Source organism: Phaenicophaeus curvirostris, chromosome 21, assembly GCF_032191515.1.
Source record: "Phaenicophaeus curvirostris isolate KB17595 chromosome 21, BPBGC_Pcur_1.0, whole genome shotgun sequence".
Lineage (NCBI taxonomy): Eukaryota > Metazoa > Chordata > Aves > Cuculiformes > Cuculidae > Phaenicophaeus > Phaenicophaeus curvirostris.
Window position 1 is genome coordinate 3,451,963 of NC_091412.1, and position 19,776 is coordinate 3,471,738.

A 19,776-nucleotide genomic window follows, 5' to 3' on the forward strand; every position below is an offset into this window, starting at 1 on the left:
TTTCTTCCTTTCCCTTTTCCCCTTCCTCTTCCCCCCCCCCCCACTCCCTCCTCCTCCTCCTCCTCCTCCTCTTTTATTGTTTGGTTCTGTTGGCGGGGCCGGGCTGGGCTCCGAGCCGGGCTCCCGAGTCCATCCCTGGTCGGTGCCTGAGAAAATTGCATCTGGATGCATCGTGATTATTGTGTTTGATCCAGGGAGATAAAGGAGGAGGGGGAGAGGAGTGCGTGGTGGTGGGGAGGGGACGGCTGCACCCTTCCCTGCACACACACACACACACACACACGCAGGGAGAAAGGGAGCTCCCGACATCCATGCATACAAATATATATTTTTTTCTCCCTCCCCTCGGAACTTCTTTCAGTTGGGGAGGAAAGGAAGAAAGAAAATAAATTTCGTGCAAGGAAATACTCTCCGCTCCCTCCTTCCAGCGGGTCTCGCTCCTTCTTTCTTTATCCCCCCCTTCTTTTCTGCTTTTTTTTTTTTTCCTCTCTTTCGGAGATCCTCGCCCTCCCAGCCCCTTGATCAAAGCATTCCGCTATTCTGATTTATTGCCTGCTTGGGGAGGCTGCTTTTTTTTTTTTTTTTGGTCGCTTTTTTTTCTCTCTCGCCTTCTTTTTTTTTTTTTTTACAAAGGCGACCTGAGATCAGCCATTACTTTCCTTGGCTCGCTTATAGGAATCTCTTACATTTGGTGCTCGCTGCTGGTGGAACCGCACTCGGATTCTTTCATCCCCCCCTCGCCCTCCTCCTCCTCCTCCCTTTCTCCTTCCCTCCCTCCCTCCCCCGTTATTCCGCCGGGGGAGCCGGATTTGTGGCTGCGGTGGGGAGGGAGGGGGGGGTGGGTTTGAAACGAAGGAAAAAAAAAAAAAAAAAAAAGGGTGGGGGGGGAAAAGAGGAAAAAAAAAAAAAAGCCGAGGAGAGATTGAGAGAGGACATGGATGGCCCGGCGCGATGCAACGGGCTTCGGAAGAAGCGGCGATCGCGCTCGCAACGCGACCGGGAGCGGCGAGCGAAGAGCGGGCGGCGCGGCTCGAGCGGAGCCCCCGGAGCCCCCGGAGCCGCCGCCGCGCTCTCCTCGTCGGGCTCGGAGAAAGAAGACAATGGGCCCCCGCCGCCGTCCCGGCCGCGGCCCCCCCGCAGGAAGCGGCGGGAATCCTCCTCGGCCGAAGAGGACATTATCGACGGATTCGCGATGTCCAGCTTCGTCACTTTCGAGGCGCTGGAGGTAGGAGCGGCGGGGCTTTGTGTGCGACTCATTGTGTGCTGGCGGGGGGGGGAAGACTTGGGCACCCCCCCTTTCCCTGTTGCCCGACGCTCCAGCCCTGGGATGCCCCTTCTCCATCCTAGGGTGCCCCTTCTCCATCCTAGGGTACCCCTTCTCCATCCCTGGGATACCCCTTCTCCGTCCTAGGGTGCCACTTCTCCATCCCTGGGATGCCTCATTTCCATCTTAGGGTCTCCATCCCTGGGGTACCCCTTCTGCATCCCTGGGGTACCCCTTCTGCATCCCTGGGGTACCCCTTCTGCATCCCTAGGGTCTCCATCCCTGGGATACCCCTTCTCCATCCTAGGGTCTCCATCCCTGCGATACCCCTTCTCCATCCTAAGGTCTCCATCCCAGGGTACCTCTTCTCCATGCCAGGATGCCTTTCCTCCATCCCTTTCCCACTCCCCGGGGTGACCCATCCTCACCCTTCGACACCTGTAGTGCAGTGAGGGGCAAGGAGGTGGGGGCACACGCTGGCTTTCCAAGCCCGTGGGGAGCTGCGTGCGCTCCCCCATCCCAATTCCCGTGGTGGCTTCCTACTCCCCCATTCCCTTGCGCTTCCCATTCCCTTCCCACGGATCAAACTTTTCGCTGTGTGCCGGCGGGGCCACCCACTCATGTCCATGGGGCAGCGTGGGTGATGCTGTGGGTGCACCCAGCCTGTCATGCCTGGGTACCACCGTGCCCCCCACTCCCAAAAGATGGAATGAAGGGCTGTGCTGAGCCCTTCAGGGGCTTCCTGGGTGTTTCCTCCCCCCAGCCGGCTTGGCTGAGGCCCCCCCTGTATCCCCATCACCCTGTCCCGTTTGCATTAAAGAGCTTTGTTGTTGGTAACTTCTGCTCAGGAGAAGTTTGGCTTGGTGTAAAAGCAGATTATTTTTTTTATTTGGATTTGTGTGCGCTGGAGTCACAACTGGAACGCGTATCGACTGTCAAAATAAATGCAGAGGTGAAGCTGATTGTTTAACCCCCCCCAAAATCTGTGTAGCTCTTAAGCTGTTTAAATATTTAGCCAGGAATACTTAGTGGCGTTTTCAGTGTTTTTTAGATTCTGTTTCTTTTTGGTTTTGATGTGGAGCCAGATTTTGTCCTTGGTTACACCTGTATCCATCGAGACTAAAGCCTCTGGGAGAACTTACTGGGGTGTGACTGAAGGGAGGGTTTGTTCACTCCAGCAAACCTCCACATGGTTGGCGTTAGGCTTGTGTAAGCAATAACGAACAAATGTTGAGGCAATGAGGAGACTTGGTTTCACCACCATTTCTCACCCTGCTCAAACCAGAAAGAGGAGGAGTGTGACTACGTCTTTGTCGGCAGGAGTGAGGTTTGCATGCTTCTGTTTCGGACAAAATTCTGTTCTTCCTCAAACAAAGCCTCAGTTTGTGCTGTTAAGGGATTTGTGGGACTATAGACTCGATAATTTGGCCTTGGTCCCTCTTTGGAGGGGAAGCGAAGAGCAAGTTTTATGGTCAGAACTTGGTAGGGTATTTTAGAAAATTACTTTGTTCTGTTTTGCTTCTCATTTGTTTATTTTCCACTTGAAATGAAAATAATTGCTGTGCTCTTTTCTCTTTGCGAAGCCAAGAATGGCTACTACTTGCATCCCGTCATAATCCTACGTCGCTAAAAGGAGAGGAGTAACGTTACCCAGTTCTGCCAGCTAATATCACATTCAGATAAAACAATAGCTCGCACACTGAGACTTGACATACTTTTAATGTTCTTGTGATAGGTGGCACATTTTGACCTAACGATTTCATGCTGTGTTGAGAAATAATGTCACAAAATCGTTGTTAGGTGCTTTTTCCTGCAGCTTGGTACGTATGTTGAGAAAGTTGTTTCTGAGGATCAGAGGGAGAGGAAGATGTCTAAGGCACAAGCCCAATGTGGCAGGAATTACCGTGTGCGTTGTGAGTGTAGTAGCTTCAAGTTTTCCTCATGATTCTAGTGTTGGTGAGGAGGTTGTGAGTGGCTGGTAGAGTGAGATGTCTCAGCTGTGGTGAGATGTTTAGGTGTTAATGTGCTTGAGTTGTGACAAGAAGCCTTGAGTGTCACAGAAGAGGTGCCCTGGTGTTTTCACATCTCACACGCTGGGTCTGCCCCAGGCTTGTTGGAGGCCGTGGCGATTTCTCCCCAAGTTCTACAAGGTGCTCATGCCCAGCAGGTGATGATACTGCCCCAGCCCAGGCTTTGTCCTTGAACTTCAGCATTTTCTCAGGCTTCGCACAGCTGAAAGCGTGCAGAGACACAGAGTGTTTTGTCTGCTTGATATGAGAAATTGTGAGAACTGAAGTGCAGGATTTGCTCACTGCTGGGAGAGGGAAACCTGCAGCCCACAAGAGGGGAATCAGGCAGGTGATGGCTCACACAGGAGGGGACGGCCCCGGGGAGGGATGGGGCTGAGCCTTCTGCTTGTGAGGACGTCTTTGGGTGTGCAAGTTGGGTGGATGGAAGGTGTCACCCCAGGATCTCCTTATGAGTGCTGTATTTAGAGTTGCAGAGGAGAAGAAGAATTGCCATACAGCTTCATTTTACCTGTCCTTTACTAAATGCTTTTTGTTGGGGTGACTGAAAAAGCCCAAATTGTGCAAAATACCAGCTTGTGTGAAGGAACGCATCCACTTGTGGATGGTGAAGGGTCACAGGTGCACAAGAAGAGCAGGCATCCCATGGCCACTTTAGCTTCAGTACGAGTCACCTGTGTTTGTTATGGTTATGGTGATAAAAGTTCCCATCCCTTGAAGCAAAATTGTCTTTTCAGCTAGCTCCCACTCTCAGAGCTGGTTTTTTTTCTGTCCAGGTGTTGGTAGCCTTCTGATGCTTCTCGAGTGTAAATTGTTTGGTGTAGAAATAGAGGCCATCTGCTTCCAGTTATCTGTCTCTGGATTTACAGCAGACTGTACCTTGATCTCTCTAATGTTTGCATGGGGAGTAGAGGGAAAGACGAAGACTGTGGGTTCTCATTGCTGATTTTTTCTTTTGGTTCTGCCTTGGAGTGACAGTTGAGCAAATCCAGTGTTGCTGCAGAAGTGGCCAGGCTGCTGCTTGACTCTGGGGTAGCGATGTGCTGTGTCTCCTGAACTGAGGTGCATCTTGGAGCTCTGACCCTCAGAAGCCAGCACTCGTTTTGTAGTATAGCAGCTGAGATGCTGTCCTACACTTTAATTGACCAGATCCTCCTGTGAGTACTCTTGCTAGCACCAACAGCAGCAAGCTCCACTGTTCACTCCAGAGCAGTTACTTACATACTGTTTCCCTGACCTCCCAAACTCTTCCATGCTGGAAAAAAGAGAAGGGTGCAGACACTTGGTGTCCATGTTAGTGTGCTCAATGTCTTGTCAAGCTCACTGCTTTCTCCAGCTCGGGGTAGCTCGTGCTGCACTGCTGGTGTGTTTGTTACCAATGGTAATAGCATGAGGTTCTCCAAAGCCAAGTGGGCGTTTTAGACACTAGTTTGACAGGGAAAGGACAATTCTCAGGATGCGACCCATCAGTCCATTGAAGTGCCTTTCTCCATGTCGTGCCCTGACAGGATTGGTTTCTGTGGAGCGCTCTGGTGATTTGGGCTTTCACCAGGATGTTTGTCTTCCTCCTACGCCCTGGTGTGAAGGACTCTGAGAAGGAGACCAGCGTGACAAGGTTGTCGACATGCTGTGGTGAAGATGGTTTACTGTGATGAGAAATGAAATCTGACCTGATGTTAAGATGGCTTAAAGCATGGGAAGTACTTTGTGTTTCCTGAGTCAGCTCTGGCCATCCTGATGGAGTAAGCAGTTGGTTTCAGGTTTTCTGAACACTGAGTCTGGTAATGAGTTTTTTTCTGCGGATGTTTGTTTAGCTTCAACTCAGGCAGTTCATCTGACAAGCCTGAAATGGGACACAGATATTTATAAAGCACAGGCAGAAAGCGATGTGGGGTGGGAAGGGGGGGACTTGCATTTAAATGGGGATTCTTGTTGTATAAAACTGGCACAATTTCTTACCGTGCGTTTGCTGAGCTAATTTCTGTTCAGCATGCGGGCATTAGTCAGTTTTGAGACGACGCTAAATTATCGCCAGGTAAAGCCCCATATAATTAATTACAAATGAAAAATGCTGACAAATATTTGTCAAGGAGCTGTTTAATGAGCTTCAAATTCAGTGTCAGATGATTCCATCCACCTAGTGTAAATAATTTTTAAGCAGTTGTTCCACTGTGTTTGTGTGATTCAGGCAGATGTTAGCTATGGCGGTTTTACGTGTTGGACGGATAATGTGGGACTGGATGGAGTAAAGCTTAACAGCTGATGTGGCCTTGAAAATAAAGGCACCACTGTTACACAAACGAAATGTGGAAGTAGCAGCAAGGTTTCAAAGATACCGTCGTTTCAGTTGTGTGTCTGCATGTGCTGACAGTGTAGCTCTGTGTATGCATCTGAATGCAGGAATTTGCTTTAATAAGTGTTGTGTGATACCCATCGCTAGGCACGGCCCGCTGCAAACAGAAATAGCTTGGCTGGGTGACAGCAGAGGCTTTGAGCTGGACACCAGAATGACTGGCTTGCAGCGTGGTTTTCCTCCCCAGATCATTCTCTTCTCACCAGCGTTTTAGCTGGCCTGATTAACCTGTTTACTTAAATTCTCTGAGATTTCAGGCAAGTTTGTTCTGCCTTGTCTCTATCCTTTCATATTTCAAAAGGAATTTGATCTTCATGCCTTACTGCAGCAGCATCATAACATCAGGTGTTTGTTCAGTGCTGTCAGCAAATCTGGGTAGCCCTTCTTGTGTTTGTTGACTGCTTAGATGCTTAGGTGTTTGTCCCAGTCTCTGTTTGCACATGCAAGTCTGCAGATTTAGACCAGCAGAGAAAAGAAGGGAGTAACTAAATGAGGATTATCTGCAGGTGGTGAGTGGCATTAGGTTTTGTGTGACACTGGGATATCATACGAAGCGATGTGCTTATTATTTTCACTGTGTATTTAGAGGAAACAGTAAATTGACCTGAGATCAAATTTCGAGATAACCTTGACAGAGCAACTGAATCTCTTGATGAAAACCCTCAGCGACCAGACCTGAACAAACAGCAACCCAAGCTGAATGTGGTACTGAAAGCAGCAGGATGTGTATTCCACTAAAAGAACCTCTTGGGTAATTTTTAAAACCTATGTTGTTATCATTTGGGCACCTGAATACGTTAAAAAGTGCTTTAAAATGACTTTTAAAGCCTGATTCCTTCCTGGGAAACAGGGCATCTGCATCTCCTGCTGACTTCAGTAGCTGTGGAAGAGCTGAAACTGCCTCTTTGGGCAGATAGTGTCCAAGGTCTGTGATTGTTGCATAAATGTTCTTTTAAACTACCGAAGGTAACAGTGTAATGAGGATGGGGATTTTTGCCATTCCCATAGGCAGTAGTAGGAGGCACAATGGCCTTGAGTTGAAGAAGGAAGAGTTTAAACTCTAAGGACGAGTTCTTTAGATAAATGTGATTCAAGTAGTCTCCACTGGCCTGCTCTTTACTATTAACTATAATGGGAATTATGCTGCATATCAATAGGACAAAAGACACCCTTATCCTTCTTTATCTTGGTATCTTTTTTTTCTGCTATTTGTGTGAGAAAGTAAGCCCTTTCTCATTAAATATCTGGGGCCTCTGCTGGGGTGATTGAGTGTAAAGGAACAGACCAGGAACTTGGAAGAAAAATGATTGCTAAGGGAAAGCAAAAAAACATCAGCAGAAAGACATCAAGGGGCTGAGTAATTGAAAGATTGAGTTACAATGCTGAGATCAATAGAGAAATATCAGGGACTGGATGGGAACACTGAGAACCAGAGGGGGATGTTGTTACTGAAAATGGAAGTCCCAAGTGAGAGCCATTGCTGGATACAGAAATGCTCCTTGGTTAGAGCCCTGCCTGTAGTAATGAGGAGGAGGACTCAACAAATTCTGTCCCTTCTTAAAACATCATTAAATCTGGTAAATCTTCAGCTGGGAGAAGGGCAGAAGGATTCTTCACTCGGTGAGATGGCCCCTGTCTCTGCTACTGTGTTTTTTTTTTTTAAGGACTGTTCTATCTGTTCGGCTGGAAGACCCTACCACATTACACCGGGGGTCTGACCTGCAGCCTGGTAATTATCTGCAGCTAAATTAGAAGTTTAATCTTTGTTCTGAGCAACAGTAAGTTGAGTCAGATAGGTTTTAAAAATAGCCCAAGCTCAAGTTTAGTGAAGTCTCAAATGCAATTAATAAAAAGGTAATGGAGTTAGGAAGTTGCGGACTGAAATGGGGAAATGTTTAACTCTCAGCTTTCCTTTACTTGAGCTGCAGTGCTTTGCTGAGGTTCTGCAAGGGGAAGTTGCTTCTAGCGTCTCCCTGTGTTCTTTTACATCATCCTTAAGATTTATCAGTTATCTGTGTTCTCCTTGGGGTTTGGCTCGGCATGTACCACAAATTACCAGCTGTATGTGTTTTGTATAGTCAATTTGTTGTCATTTTGACTTGATGCCCAGCCATAGTGAAGACCACTTCAGAACATCAGTCCTCTAAACTGCTTTGTTGTAAAATGGATATGAAAATCCGCTTTGTAAGTAATGAGGAATGGCTAATGCAGGTAGGGATTTGTTTTGCTGTAACAGCAGAATGTGCAGTGGCAATTCGTCAGATCCTCAGCTCAGCTCCCTTCTACCGTTTGCCTTTAAATAGTGCGTTACCTTAATATCTTGAGATTTTTCTCCTTGTATCTTGGCAACCCTACTGCTGAAGTTCACACACTTGTGTGGTGGAGAGAGACGGTCTTAACCAAAAGGGTAAATCTTTAGTCTGGCAAATACTATAGGAAGGAGTTTTGGTTCTGTCTTCCTCTCAGCAGGAGTGGTGGAAAGTCAGTCAGCAAAAGCAGCATGTTATTCCTTGGCTCAGCATGTGTTTTCCTGTTTGTGAGTTTTTGCCTGTTGGGTTTAATTCAGTCACGTTGCTTGATGGACGCTCGGTGTGGATTTAATTGGTATTTGGTATGAATCATGGTCTTACTGGTTTTCAGATCACTTGAGACGGAGACATGGGAGGTGTGCAGAGATGTATTGATATCAGATGCACCCAAGCTCCTGGCTGCCTGAAATGTAGCTTTTGTAATGCTGGCTGATGCTCATATTGCTGATATGATTAAATGTCCTAAGTCCGAACAGGAATAGTTACTCCACAGCCACGCAGGAGATGATTTTGGTGTTCTCTGCATAAGTGGATACCTGTTAATCTGTCTCACGTGATTGCCAGCTTCCCAAAGTGGAAAGTGCTTCTCTTCTAGAATCAGTACTTTAATCAACTGCCTTTTTTTTTTTCCTGCTTGTATTTGGTAGCAGAACAGATATACTAGTTTGGTTACAAAACCACCACCAACCTGTCTTCCCCATCCATGAGCCCAGGCTTGTCCTTTTCTAGAGGAGCTCATGAAAACAAGCAGACATCGTCAGCCTTTGTGTGTCCTATGCTGGGCATTGCTTGAATGAACCCGTCTGGGGCAGGTTTGTGGATGCTGCAGGGAGATGGTGCTCACCTCGGTCAGAGAGGCAGAGGCAGGCACCAGGAGGCTCTGGGTTAGATTAGATTCTGGGTGGCTGAAGTTGTGGAGAGGCACTCCTTGTGTTGCAGAGCAATTGAACAGAGCTGCTTCAGACTTTAGAATGTTTTATTCTCCCGTGCGATCAAATGGCGGTCAGATCTAGAACTGAGTTCATGAAAGTTTGTGAGAAGCCTTAGAATCTTAGAATGGTTTAGGTTGGAAGAGACCCTAAAGCTCATCTGGTTCCACTCCCCCTGCCGTGGGCAGGGACACCTCCCACTGCATCAGGCTGCTCAAGCCTCATCCAACCTGGTCTTGAACACCTCCAGGGATGAGGCAGCCCTCTGGGCAACCCATGCCAGTGCCTCACCACAGGAAAAAAATGTCTTCCTAATATCTCATCTAAATCTTCCCTTTCTAAACTTAAGACCGTTCCTCCTCATCCTATCCCTGCACTCCCTGATCCAGAGCCCCTCCCCATCTTTCATATAAGCCCCCTTTAAGTACTGGAAGCTGCTATAGAGCCTTGTCCAGTAGTAGATTGACTATTAGAAGGATGATTTTTTTAGAGGACAGTGTGTAACAGGGATAGTATCTGGTGCAGGTTCCCCCTTACCTATCAGTAAATCTGCAGATGGCTGTCAGCTTCTCCCTTCCATGTGGGTACAGGTTGCTGCGTCCCAGGCAACTCACGCTTGGGGTGACCCAGTGTGTGAGTTCCTCTGGAGTGCCCCACAACTTTTTAACTCTCCCTCCTGATAGAGAAAGGCGTTTTCATTTATTTGCCTGTGAAGTGCTGTCAAACACTTCTGCCTCCTTGGTTCCAGCTGCTCCAGGACCACAAGCAGGTGGCTCTTGGGCATGGGACAGTGGTGCCCTGGGTACAAAATGCCTGTGGTGTAACTTCTCCCTCCTGGCAAGTCTTCACAGCCGGCTGTGTTTGCACACCGTTTCCTGTTGCTGAGACCTAGATGGTGATAATTCCTCAAGGCATTGATTTGTATTTATTTTCACTCTAGAAGTCCAAAGTGACCAGAGACTTTTCAGTCTGAGAAGATCTGTTCCAGTTTTTTTTGGGTCATCTCCTCACATGTGCGGTGGGAATAGAGGAGTTGTGGCCAAACGACAGGGCTCGTTGTCATGAAAGGGGGTGTCTGACTGGAGGGCTGTTGGCTCTGTTGTTCACCTGGTTCCTGACTGCTTTTGCCACCTTCATCTTGGCTTCTGTACATCCGAGTCTAAGCTCTGTGTGTCTCCAGAGGGTGCCGTGACTCCTACAAACGTCCTCCAGATACAGGCATCTGGTCTCCAGCTTCTTAGAGGCCCGGGGGAAGGAGCTGGGAGGTGCTGCTGTTGCAAGAGCTGGGTATCAGGCTCTCACCAGCTTGCTCCAGAGCTGTCTGGGTGTGTTGAGTCACTGGGCGTGATGCGACATCCATCGGAGAGGGCACTGATGAAGGGCTGAGGCAGCGAAAGTAGCTCTGACCTCCGAGGACTCTGTGTGGTCAGAAGGCAAGCGAAGAAGTGCTGCTGCTGGGGACAATTAATGTTGTAACTCTGTTAGTGTTGTGGGTTTTAATGCACGTCAAGGGCACTTTGACCTTTGAATGGAATCTTTTGGTGTGAAATTGTGTCTTTTCTTCTCTCTTTTCTTCCCTTAAAGAAAATTCAAAATAAATACTGCAAATCAAAACCGTCTGTTTTGAGGGCACCAAATTGCCTCTCTTCATTTTCTGTGATTTGGATATTACTGAACAATTAAATGTCCTAGTAATTTTTACTGGCTGGCTATGGTACTTGCAGGCAGTGACTCTTCTAGCATTATTCATTTTAACTATGGAAAAAAATAATAAAAATGCAATTAATGTGGTTCAACAGCTGAGTCTGCTGGACTTTTAAAAAAAAAATAAAGTAAATTTTAATGAGTTCTGGGCTCAGAAAGATACATCTGGTGGATGGATTTGCCAAGTTTTCGACCTCAGAATGTGTGTTGAAAAACTCGCTGAATTATGTAGCTGCAAAAGTGGATCTTTGCATGTTTATAAGACCTCAGTGCAGTCTTCTTCTATTTGCCTAATGACAAACAGACATTCTCAGAGGTGCAGCGCGGAAGGACACACATGTGCTGAAGCAGCTCTGTAAGCCCATAGTATTTGTATCGGAATACTGCTACTAGTGAAGGAATTCTAGAGGATACATTAAATGGGGGGGGGGGAAATATCTTGGTATTGGATAAAAGAAAAAAGAAGAAAGGGAAGAGGTGGGGAAGAGAGAGGAAAGGGAGGACCGGAATTTTTAATGTGCATACTGTATGGGCTAAGATACTGTGCCTCCACGGCTGAACCAGAAAATTTATGATAACTGTTTGTCATGTGCCTGTATTTATCACCATTCACATAATGAAGAAGTTTCACAAGGTTGTAATAACATATCAAGATGGATGTAATTAAAACAGAAGCAAATTGACACCTTTAGATTAAAGGCAAATTCTAAACTAATACACCTGTACGTTGTCACTTGTGTATTGGTTGTCCAGGGCAGCCTGCCAGATATGCAAATAAAAAGACATTGGCACGTTTCCTGGGGTGTGTGGTTATGAAAAACCCAACTATTTAATCTGTTACCTCACCCTGTTCAGGTTTGTAGCAGCAGTAGAATTTCTTAATTGTGTGCCACTGATGCCGAGAGTGGTATAAATGGTTCAGAGGGGTGAGACAAGAGCAAGAAGAAATGCAGAGCAAGCAGCTGTTGGAGAGGAATATTCCTTACAGTGGGACCTTTCCCTTAGGAAAGAGATGTCAGCTGGAGCATTTCAGGTCTGACTCTAGAGAATGAAGAGTCCTTGACACTGACTTTCTGTAGGGTTTGAACTCAGTTAAGTACTTCTGAAAACTGCGCTGTGATAGCGGGTTTTGGTTCTGTCCTGCAGGTGATGGGAGTTGCCAGCAGGGAAACTCCTCCTAAAATTTATACATTTCACATGCAGCGGCACAGTTCAAATCTGATGTAAATCATTACCAACTCTGTGAAACAGCTATACAGTATCTTAGCAATTTTATCTAATAGTCTTTTTCAACTTGCTTCAGTTTGCAGGAGCCTACATTTTTTTCCAGCGGAGTTGTGGATACGTGGATAGTGAATTTAAGCCTGCACTCAACAGGTTGGCTCTCTCAATCAGCACTCCTGGGGTTCCTATACTAATAGTTTGCAGACTGTTTCTAAAATAGGCTATTGGTAGGGAACAGGAATGGAATTATTTGCCTTGCTAGCGCCAGGCCTGTGAATGGCAGGGCCAGCTTTGCTCTGAGCACCTTGCAGACTCGATAACCTGTATTCTTTTAACATCCCCAGGGAGGGAAGTAGGTCCTCAGGTTGCTCACATACAACCCCCAGGGCCAGTGATCAGGGTTTGCTGTTAAACAGCTACGCTGGTACCTCCAGCTCCTCCTCCCTGAGTGTGACAACTCTTACCTTTTGCAGATTTGGTGGGATTTCTTCTGGGAAGTGGCCGTCCCAGAGCCTCGTGTCTCTCTGCTGCTACTGGTAACCTCCTCAGATGGTTGCGGACACTTGGGTTAGTGGCATTAGTTTAGAAGTTGATTAACATAACTGCAGGTCTAGAGAGCTCAATGAATCCCAGAATTCTTCAGTTCAGCTTGTAATTCAGGCTTTTGGAGTTCTCTGCCCCATCTGGGGAGGACCCAGAAGGAAACACAGCCGCTGCCTCGTGCGGTGTTGCAGGCATGAGCCTGCTCCTGCCTCTGGGTGCCGGGCTGTGGTTCTGCTGAGAGCTGCCTGCAAAATGCACCTATTTTCAGGGAGCTGTCTGCATAAAAGCTCCAAAAGGCATGTTTCATTATACATTTCTGAATTAAAAATACTTTTTAGTTCGTGTGGACATTAAGAAGCAATTGTATGAGGTTTCTGGGTTCAGAGTGATTTCGGATGGTAGGATTTTTGTCTTCAGTACTTCAACAACTTTTCTTCCACCTTTAATCTTTCATGAGCAGAAGCTTCAAAAGATAATTAGTAAAACATGCTTTTATCTGCATTTATCTCAAAACATGATTAATTTTTTAGCTGCAATTACAACAATCATTTCGAGTTTCCTCTATATGAATGCGTAAAGGATTTATTTTGAGAGAGCACAGGCTGTGTTAGCCAAGTTGAAAGGTACATTTATGAGTGTGCTTTTTGTTTTCATTGCTAGGGATTGAATTTCCGGTTCCAGGAAGTAATATTTCACATGGATTAAAGTCTTTGAAATGCTCTTGCCTGGCTTCACTGGATCATTTTGAGGAGCTGACAGTGATAAGAACTGGATCATACTCTTTGTGAGCCCTGGCTACTGAACACACCCCCTTACATGTTCCCCTTGAGTTGGAGCTTTTTTGCTCTGCACTGTGCATGTGTGACAGGCAGGAGATCTCCTCCACTCTGCCCTTGCCACTGACGTGTAAGATATACGATGCAGTCCGTTTGTTGTTAATGAATTGGCAATGAACTTGTAAATATTCACCTTTACCATTTCTGTCTTTGTTAGAGGCGGCTTAAAGCATTTTTTATTACTATTTCACTTCAGGGAGAAAGATGTTCGTGTCTGTTCCTTTATTGCTGATATGGATGGATGTAGGATGTCCTGCAGCCTGGATCCTGCCAGTGGGTTAGTGTGTGGCCTGATAGGATTTTGAGCACCTCCTGTTGTTTATGCTGGTTGTTTATGCTCCGTGGTCACCCCGGCACCCCTAGAAATTGGTGCCACTGGCACAGAGATACCCCAGAACAGGCATCCAGTCCAGAGCCTCCGAAAGCAATGGACTGCTGTGGGGTTACTGAAAGGAAACAGAATTTAACTCACTTTTCACTAGAGTACAGCTTTGGTGTAATTTTGCCCCTTGGAGGCTGCCCACCAGTCCGGGCTCCTGTGTCTCAATGAATGAGAGGGAGTGATATTGGGCTGGAGCTGCAGTTTTGCTGCTCTGTGTCTCTGAAGGGATGAGGGAGAGCGCAGCTGGTTGCTGAAAGGGATGCTGGGGTGGTGGTGTGGCCTCCGTTAGCATAAAGGAGCCCAAGCAGGGAGGCAAACAGAGCAGGGATTTCAAACTGCACCTGTAACAAGTGTAAGGACTCAATTTTTCTGGCTTGTTTTTTTTTTTTTTTGGTGTCCTTCTGTTAGGCCCCAGACCTGGACGTCAAAGGTGATTCAGTTTAAGCCTGCATGGCCTTGGTTCATGTCTGATTTTAGCTTATTAATGGAGATTGCAGTTACCCTGCCCTGCAATCTCTGGGGAGGTGGGTGGGATGATGGCTGCAACAGTGGCTTCGGCAGCTGCATGGGAAAGCATGCGAGCGTGTGGTCAGATTTCTGATAAAACCAGGTCTCCAAGTCCCTGGAATGGGGAGCTGTGCTGTGAGAAACCTCATCGGGTCTGCAGTGTCTGCTCTTTGTTTGGTACTCCAACAGAAAAATTGCTCTGGTATCCTTGTTGGCATATTTTTACATCTGTTATCCATATTTTGGATTTGTTCTGGCTGCAGTCTTATTTTGTTTTGCAAAATCTACCTGGGATTGGGATGGAGATATATGTTTGCTGAGGCAGATTTGGAAATTGCATTGTTGAAATACAGCCCATATGGGCCATTGTAAAATGGTTACTGCAGCATATAATTGCCTTCACAATGATGTGCTTTGTCATTTTACTTCCATCTTCAAAGAGGCTCTCCTGTAGTCTGCTGACAGCAGTGGTGGTATTAGAAAACATATGGATTTGTAAAGGCATTAAACTGTCTTTACTTCAAGGATTAGAGTACAGTGTTGGAGTGTGGGTCACCACGTTTTCGTGTGGATAGACTGCGCTTGACTGTGTTGGTTGATGTTGTGTGTTAGGGAATGGTTAGTTTATTTATTGAAGATATCTGACATAATATCATTGGACTTGATGATCCAGTGGGTCTCTTCCAGCCTGGTTATTCTATGATTCTATGATTCTGTGAATATGTGGGGAAGGAGGAAGCTCTCGTGCTGAAATACGCTGTGAGCTGCATCTCTGTCCCAGTGCCGCAGTTCTGCCTCACACTGCTTTGCTGGCAGGGCTTGCTGGCCACACGAACAAGACTTTCAAGAAGTCCTGGAGGGAATTGCCAGTTGCAACATGGAAAAATACGTGGAATGCAAAACCCACAAAACTGGCTTTGAAATGTTCAAGGTTTTTTTCAGTCCTCTGTGCTGGACTGCTATCCTGAATATTTTGGGGTTTTGTTTTATGTTCACAAAGGGTGAACAAAAGATGCGTTTACACTGTAAAGCTCTGCACATTTCAGCATATAGGGCAATCTGTTTAGCTTTTACTTCTTTTTCACTCTTTCCAGAGTTGGTTTCACAGGCAGGTTTGAGTTCTGCTGTGCTCCTCTCAGCAGAGGCCAGCGCAGCGTTCACACGGTGGGGTGCCTGTGCCATGGGATGTGGCACACAGACTCTCAAGCGGTGTGATGCTCATGCCCTTTACCCCCCATCAAAAGAGGGATAATACACATAAAGGAGATCCTTTCCCAGTTTGTTTGTTTATTTTTGCCTGTCATCCTGCAGCTGCTCAGTTCAGAAACTGGCCGAGGGATCTCACTTGGCCAACTTCAACTTCAGCCACATGCGCTTGCAGGTATGCGTGAGTCCCTCCTAAAACAACTCTTCTGATATCTCTTGTCCTTCAAACGTGTTCGTTAGTGAAGATGCTGAGCTGGTCCCTGGGAGATGTGGATGTGTTTCCGTGCAAGCACACTCATCCTTTGTAACCTTGAAGCAGTCACTCGCCTCCCAGTCCAGCAAGGTCCTGTGAGCATCTGCTTTGTGGCTGTGCTGAGTTAGGATGGGTTTGGGTTGGATCCACACCTGTGCTCATGGGAGCTGCTGCACTGGGGCTGGTGGGTTTGGGTTTCTTGGATGAAAAGAGCAGGGACTCTGGGGCAAATGCTGATGTATGAACTGCTATTTATTGTGAAGTCAGATAAGTGCTTAGGTGCCACCTTGAGCTAGAACATTAGTTTTGCTGCACCTGAATATTCCTGACCACAAAATGGGTTTAATAATACTTCCTTTCTTTAGAGCTTGCCTGGGTACTTAATTAGCATCTACAGTATGCTCACATAGTAAGTGGTTAACATAAAATCTCTATGTAATTTAACCACCCTTTAAAACAAATCTACAACTTTACCTTAAAATTGCTGACAGCAATCACTTTGTTAAGGAAACCTGACGTGAAGGGTAACCCTGTGAAATTTTGATTAGCGCTTTATCTTTCTTTATGCTGTTATGATTACTAATGATGTATAAGTTAGTGTTGCTTAGTTATGGCTTGCTTCAGTTTTAAGTCACTTGCAATATTACCTGCCCCAGCTTAAATCCAATGTAGGGCAGGGAAGAAACTCTCATTGAGAGCTGAGAAATATTAAAGGATGTATTACTAACTCTGGCAGCTGTGACGATGATAAACAAATAGGTCTGTCATTAATGCCAGGCTCTGCAGGTGTAATATGTCATAAAGCTGGTACTAACTGGCCTATAAAAATAAATAAATGCAGGGCTTTTTTTAATCCCCATGTAGTGAATTTAACAGCAAAGCTTCTTTGTGATAAGGCTCTTGTAAGATGAAGGTGAAGTTCAGGTATATGCCATGTTTTGGCAGCAAACAGCACAGAAATGGAAAGGATGGAAACAGTCCAGTGAGAAGCTCCTGTTATTATCCCCAGGTTTTGCAGGAGGCCCCTGTCAGGGCTGCATTTGAGGACAGTATTTATGCAGATGTTTAAATCAGCCCCTCTTTAAGACAGTGCTTGAATATGTTATTAAAAATCATTGCACAGCGCACTTAAAGTGAGTGTATGTTTAGGTGCAGTCAGGAGCAGGATGTCACTAGGTACATACATAAATATATCCTTAACGCAAGGCCGACAGTAACAGTGACTTCTTAAAAATTAGTTTATTTTGAGGGAGAGCTTGGGAGAATGCCTTGGGTTTGTTTGTGCTGGGACCTTGAGGCAGTCAAGTCTGGTGTGAACCAGCTCCTGCGTTGCTCCTGGAGCAGCAGGGGCAAGGTGCAATCTGTGCTCTCTCCTGGTTCGGCTCAGCAGCCGTCCACGGGATGCAGGACACAAGATGCAGTAGCTTGCTTGTAGCACACACCTCCTGGATGTGCTTGGAAATGCCCAGCTGGGTGCCCACCAGGAACAGCGCGATGGCGATGGAGCCTCCGTGCTGCAGGCTGGCGTGAGCCTGCATCTGCAGAAAGTTTTCCTGGGTGTCCCCTGCCTGGTGTTGGAATGCGAGCGTGAGTCTGTGCAGTGGGGGTGTTGGATGGGTTTGGATTCAGTCAAGAGCTGGGTATAACGTACGATATCAGGGCAGGCTCTGACCAGCTGAAATGTGTGGGATTGGATTTTGTTTCTTCTGAAGACCAATGAACTTTGCAGCTTTGCTCACAGTGTGTCATCAAGATTTCCCTGGCAAGTAGCATTACTTTAGGTAATTACTCAGGGAAGTGACCCGGGGTGCTTCCTCCTCCCCCTGGTGCAGACACCTTCCCACCCAGCCACACAGTGTTGCTCCCTCCAGTCCCAGCTAAACAGGTGGCAGGATTCAAATCACCACTTTCTGAATGGAGCTCACTCTCCACAATAGCTCACCAGAGGCCTGTTTTGTTACAGAACATTGATTAAATAAATATTCCTATGCATACAAAAGAGGAGAAATCTGTTACAGCACTCCGCAGTTATTTTTCCATTAATGGCAAGGAGCTCTCTCTAATTTTCGTGCCCCTTTCAATCTTTTTCCCTGTCTCCCTCCCTTCCCATCACTACTAATGCCTTCAAGTGCATGAGTAACATACTAACAACGTCCCCTCTAGTTCGGATCTACCAACAACTTTGCTCCAACTCAACGTGCTTTAGGAAATTCCGCTAGCCAGTGCAGGGCATAACTGACTGCTTCATGCATGTCTCTGACTAACGTGGTATTTCAAGTTCAGTATCAGTATTCCTTGTGTTAACTGGCTTCCCTTTCATTAATTTATATAGCAGCAGTCAAAAACGCAACATTGCAACACCAGCATCTTTCAGAATATGATAATTGGAGCAGAATATTTGACTTCTGAAATAGGTCTCCTGTCTTGTGTTCTTCTGTGACCCCATATCTTTTAAAACCTTAGAGGCAGAAGTTGCTGCTCTGTGATCTGTGCTCGGGAAGGTGTGAATATGTTGTGCAAGAAAAGCACCTCTTGTTCAAAGATCCGTACAGCCCAGGGCAGCTTGGCTGCAAGCAGCAGATCTGTTTTTGTGTAAAATAGTGGTGGCTAGAAATAAAGGTATGTTAAAGGATTCCTTCAGGGGCGAAAAATAGTTTTACTAGATTTAAGTTCAGCAGATACTTGTCTTGAGAAAGAACTTTTCATTGAGTAAATGTCTGTGTGCGGTAACTGTAAAGCATGAGGAAATGACATGGCATTGCTTTGGCTCTATGCTGATGTGACTGAGATCAGAATCCACAAAGAAAGTAACTTGAATTTAGCTCCCACCACCAAGCAATAATGTCTCTACTTTGGACAAAACAGAAGTCAGCCTTTCTAGATCATGGTTTTTCTTAAACAAATTCAGAGCTGTTAAGTCACAGAGCTGTTACTCTAGAGATGTAAATTTGTGATGTATTAAAGACCATAACTGAAGCCTTCTTCCATTATATGAGTTTGTTCTAAAATCCTTGCTGTTGTTGGCTGGATTTAAGAGCAGGGTTGGAGAAGCATCTGTTTGAATAAAGCTGGGCTTCTGGGCATTCTTGCAAGGAGAGCCCTTTGCCTCTTCCCTAAGCTACGGTGTGATTGCCATGGTTGAAACAAAGTCACGACAGCACACTCTGCACTCCCACTGCTTTGTGGTGTTGTAGGTAAGAGGGGACTGGTTGTGGAAGGCTGCAGCAGAAGCCTGGTGTCTTCCCTTGCTTACTGTGGGCAGTTAGTTGGAAGTGACACTAACATGAGTTTAATTCCAGTTTTACATTGCAACAACTTGCCAGCTGTTCCCTGTGTTCTTCATGATACTGCAATGCAATTATTTTTTTGTTATCTTCCAAGATGTAATTTTATATTGGTGCGCTTTCCCACTAACCCTTTGGCACAGAAAATGAATGGCTAATTCACTTATCCTGTAGCAAGGAGAGACAGGGGAGAAAATCTCACATCCTGGGGCCAAATGGCCCCATTGAAGGCAGCTGAGGAGCGATGTGCGGAGAGTCAAGTCCCCATCTCAGGCAGAGCCTGAAAGCCACTGGGATGTGTGCAGTGATTAATGGTATCGTTGCTTTTTAGCTTCATCAAAAGGTTTCAGTGTAAGAGTTTCTAAGGAATGCTGATAGTCACAGGAACCTATCAAAGGGTACGGAAAATATCAAATGAGCAAGCTGGAATGGGAGTTAATTACTGAGCAGTGATTACTCAGATATAACCAATTATTGGATCATTAAATGTTTATTACCTTTTTTATGCTCCTTTCCCCTGTAAGTGCAGTTTTGTCCTCATAGTATTAAAAAAAGGGTGGATCTAAGGCATAAAAAGCCTTTTCAAAACCTGGAAGGTAGTAAAAGAGCATCTCATCCTAACACCTGACACACTGGCCTACTCGCTCTGCTTTCCCTTGCTCTGCGGATTTGGGGTCAAGTGCTCTGAACCCTGTTTAAAGGGCAGATTATCTCACTTCTAGGAAGGGGCTGGAGAAGAGTGCAGCAGAAGGAGCAGGGGAGCGGCTCTGTTAAATGCAGCTGGCAGGACCATTGCTTTTTGGTGGCGATGTGGGGCTGGGTTCATGCCTTTGGCTCCTGCTGGAGGTGGTTGGTGGCTTTGTGTCTCTCGCTCAGAGGGTCTTCTTCAGGGCTCCCTCATTCCCTAAGGATGAAGTGGCATGGCCTTTATTTGTCCTGCACTCGGAGCATCTCT

General features: G+C 46.3%; 1 protein-coding gene across 5 annotated transcripts in view; it reads left to right on the forward strand.

The window, feature by feature from the left end:
• Window positions 1–907: 907 nt before the first annotated feature.
• The window catches only part of AUTS2 (activator of transcription and developmental regulator AUTS2), a 767,857-nt gene continuing 748,988 nt past the window's right edge, over window positions 908–19,776 (forward strand). For all 5 annotated transcript variants that reach the window (XM_069874197.1, XM_069874201.1, XM_069874199.1 and 2 more), the window contains exon 1: window positions 908–1,225. In XM_069874197.1, coding sequence (XP_069730298.1) covers window positions 935–1,225 — 291 coding nt within the window. In that variant the 5' untranslated portion in view covers window positions 908–934. The remainder of the gene's footprint in view (window positions 1,226–19,776) is intronic.